This window comes from Scylla paramamosain, chromosome 39 (genome assembly GCF_035594125.1).
Source record: "Scylla paramamosain isolate STU-SP2022 chromosome 39, ASM3559412v1, whole genome shotgun sequence".
NCBI classification, from domain to species: domain Eukaryota; kingdom Metazoa; phylum Arthropoda; class Malacostraca; order Decapoda; family Portunidae; genus Scylla; species Scylla paramamosain.
Window position 1 is genome coordinate 2,533,158 of NC_087189.1, and position 2,791 is coordinate 2,535,948.

At 59.1% G+C, this 2,791-nt stretch overlaps 1 protein-coding gene across 1 annotated transcript; it reads left to right on the top strand.

The window, feature by feature from the left end:
* Window positions 1–316: 316 nt before the first annotated feature.
* Window positions 317–2,190, top strand: LOC135092037 (fork head domain-containing protein FD4-like). The gene has a single exon (XM_063990186.1). The coding sequence runs from the start codon at window positions 730–732 to the stop codon at window positions 1,435–1,437; it is 708 nt and encodes a 235-aa protein (XP_063846256.1). The 5' UTR covers window positions 317–729; the 3' UTR covers window positions 1,438–2,190.
* The last annotated feature ends 601 nt before the right edge of the window (window positions 2,191–2,791 follow it).

Genomic DNA, 2,791 nt, shown 5'->3' on the forward strand with positions numbered 1-2,791 from the left:
CACCATGCCACCTACACCACACCACACCACATCACCACCACACCACCACCACAGCGCCGCCACACGGGAATAACAGAGAAGCATATAGAGTTACGTCCGCGCCTTCCAAGGCTCGTATGTCGGGGTGAACGTGGTTGTTGGGGAGCAGTGCAGAGTGAGGCGTGCCCGGGTGGGGGGCGGCGATGGCTGCTGAGGTGGTGGTGGTGGTGGGGTCGTGTTGTTCACCTCCACAGGCGGCGGCGGCGGCGGCGGTGGTGGTGGTGGTGGTGGTGGTGGTGGTGGTGGTGGTGGTGGTGGTGGTGGTCCCCGCGGGGCACGGGAGGGCGAGCGGGGCGGGACAGGGTGACGCGGGGCGGGGTGTCGCGGGGCGGTGCTGGCGGGGCGGGGCCAGGTAACATCATCTGTATGTAAATGCGTGCCGCCGCTGCCCCGCCTCTGCCTCACCTGCCCCGCCGCCGCCACGACGCCCGTGCCCTGCCACGCCCCCGCAGCCACGCCCCGCCCGCCATGCAAGGCTGGTCCATGCAGGCCGTGGCCCCGCCCACCTCGCCCAGCCCGCCACTCAGCGACGGTCTTGTAGTCACGTGACTGGGCTGGCGGTCACCTGCAGCGGCACCTGCAACATTCAGTGCGCCCGCCGCTGCTCCCAGGTCTGCACACACGCCCACGCCCGCGGCGCTCCCAGGCACACCTCGGGCTCTCAGCCCAGGGGCGCCCCACTGCGCCAGCATGCCGCGGCCCACGCGTGAGAGTTACGGCGAGCAGAAGCCGCCGTACTCGTATATCTCGCTGACCGCCATGGCCATCTGGAACAGCGCCGAGAAGATGTGCACGCTGGCAGAGATCTACAAGTTCATCATGGACAACTTCCCTTACTACCGCAAGAACACGCAGCGCTGGCAGAACTCCCTGCGTCACAACCTCTCCTTCAACGACTGCTTCATCAAGATCCCGCGCCGCCCCGACAGGCCGGGCAAGGGCGCCTACTGGACGCTGCACCCATCCGCCATGAACATGTTCGAGAACGGCAGCTTCCTGCGCCGCAGAAAGCGCTTCAAGATTCCCCGCGACGAGAAGGACGCCATGGAGGCAGGTCTGGCGCAGATCAGCTCGGCGCAGCGCAGCGTGGAGGCCCCGCGGGTGCCGCCGCCGCTTCATGCCGCCGCCCCTCAAGCCGCCCGGCGAGCTCACGCCGCCTCTCCATCTACTGCCTCCGCCCTGCCTGGCTCGTCTGCCGCCGCCGTTGCTGTACCCGTCGCCGCTGTTATACCAAGGGGCCTGGGGCGCCGCGCCATTCCTGGGCTCCCTCACCTACCTCCCGCCGCCGCTCCCGCCGCCCCTGCCGCCACCCCCTGCCGCGCCCAGACCCATCAAGCCCACGGCCCGTTCTTGCGCGGCCGCCGCCCCTCCCGCTGGACGTGGGCCTCACCGGCGTGACCTAAGCCCCGGGGCGCCGGCCGTCACTCAGGGCGAGGCCGGGCTGCCTACGGCGCCCCACAGGAACCCGCCCCCACGCCGTCCTTTTCACGCCGCGGAACGACAGCGCAGACGTGCGGGGCGCGGCGGCCGCTTCTGGTGAGTGTTGCCCCGAGGGGCCGCCCCGCCCCGTGCGTGTAGGGCATGGCTGCGCGGGATGTCCCCCTGCCGTTTGTCTGTTCGTCAGTGTCGCCCAGTGTGCCTCCCCTTCCCCAAACCTCCGGACAGCCCGCCGCCCCCCGCACAGTGCCGCGCAGGGACGCATCGCATGGGCGGCGCCGGTGTGTTACTTGTGTTGCTGTGGTCAGTGTGCGTCTGTGTCTGTCTGTGTGTATGCATGCCTGTCTGTACAGCCGAGTGGAGGCGAGTGTGACTCACATGTTATCAAGCCAGAACCTGTTTTTATTACTACCATTACTAATACCACTTACACAACGAACACAACAACGAACCGATAACTGCCACGACAAAAATCACGGCAGCGACCAACCCACTCCAAGAAAACGTGAAGAGGAAAGAATAGGAGGGAGATCAGGACGAGGCGCGAAAAGAGGCCAGCCAGTGAGAGACAAGTGGGCGCCAAGAGGACAGTGAGAGGACGCCACGAGAACACTCCTGTCTCCTGCATGTCGGCACTGTCAGTCAGGTCTCGTTGCTGTCTGTCTGTCAGTAAGTGGAATAAATTTGTTACCCAGTTAATTATAATTTTTTCATCTCCCCGTATTCTGATAAGAATGAACTCACTTGATTGTAGTGAAACAAATAATAACATTAGCCATAATATCATAAGGTAATTTAAACACAAACTACTGAGAAAAGATCAATAGTGTGTGTGTGTGTGTGTGTGTGTGTGTGTGTGTGTGTGTGTGTGTGTGTATATATATATATATATATATATATATATATATATATATATATATATATATATATATATATATATATATATATATATATATATATATATATATATATATATATATATATATATATATAAAGGGGCGCGCGCGCACGCATGCACGCACGCGTGCACACACACACACACACACACACACACACACACACACACACACACACACACACACACACACACACACACACACACTTCAATCCAACAACCACAAAAAAAAAAACATGCAAACAAAAAACAGAAGAGGAACAACACAAAGCCCATGCAACACACCTGCACGCAACACACCCATATTTCACACTGCATCCTACACTCTGCAACCCTTAAGTATAGAATATAAAGTGTACACCTCTACCTACACCTTAGATAAAGATAATAAAGAAAATGTAAACCCAGCCAATACAGAAC

What these genes read in the sequence shown, in the direction of transcription:
- LOC135092037 (XM_063990186.1), top strand. Translation starts at nt 730, where the DNA reads ATGCCGCGGCCCACGCGTGAGAGTTACGGCGAGCAGAAGCCGCCGTAC.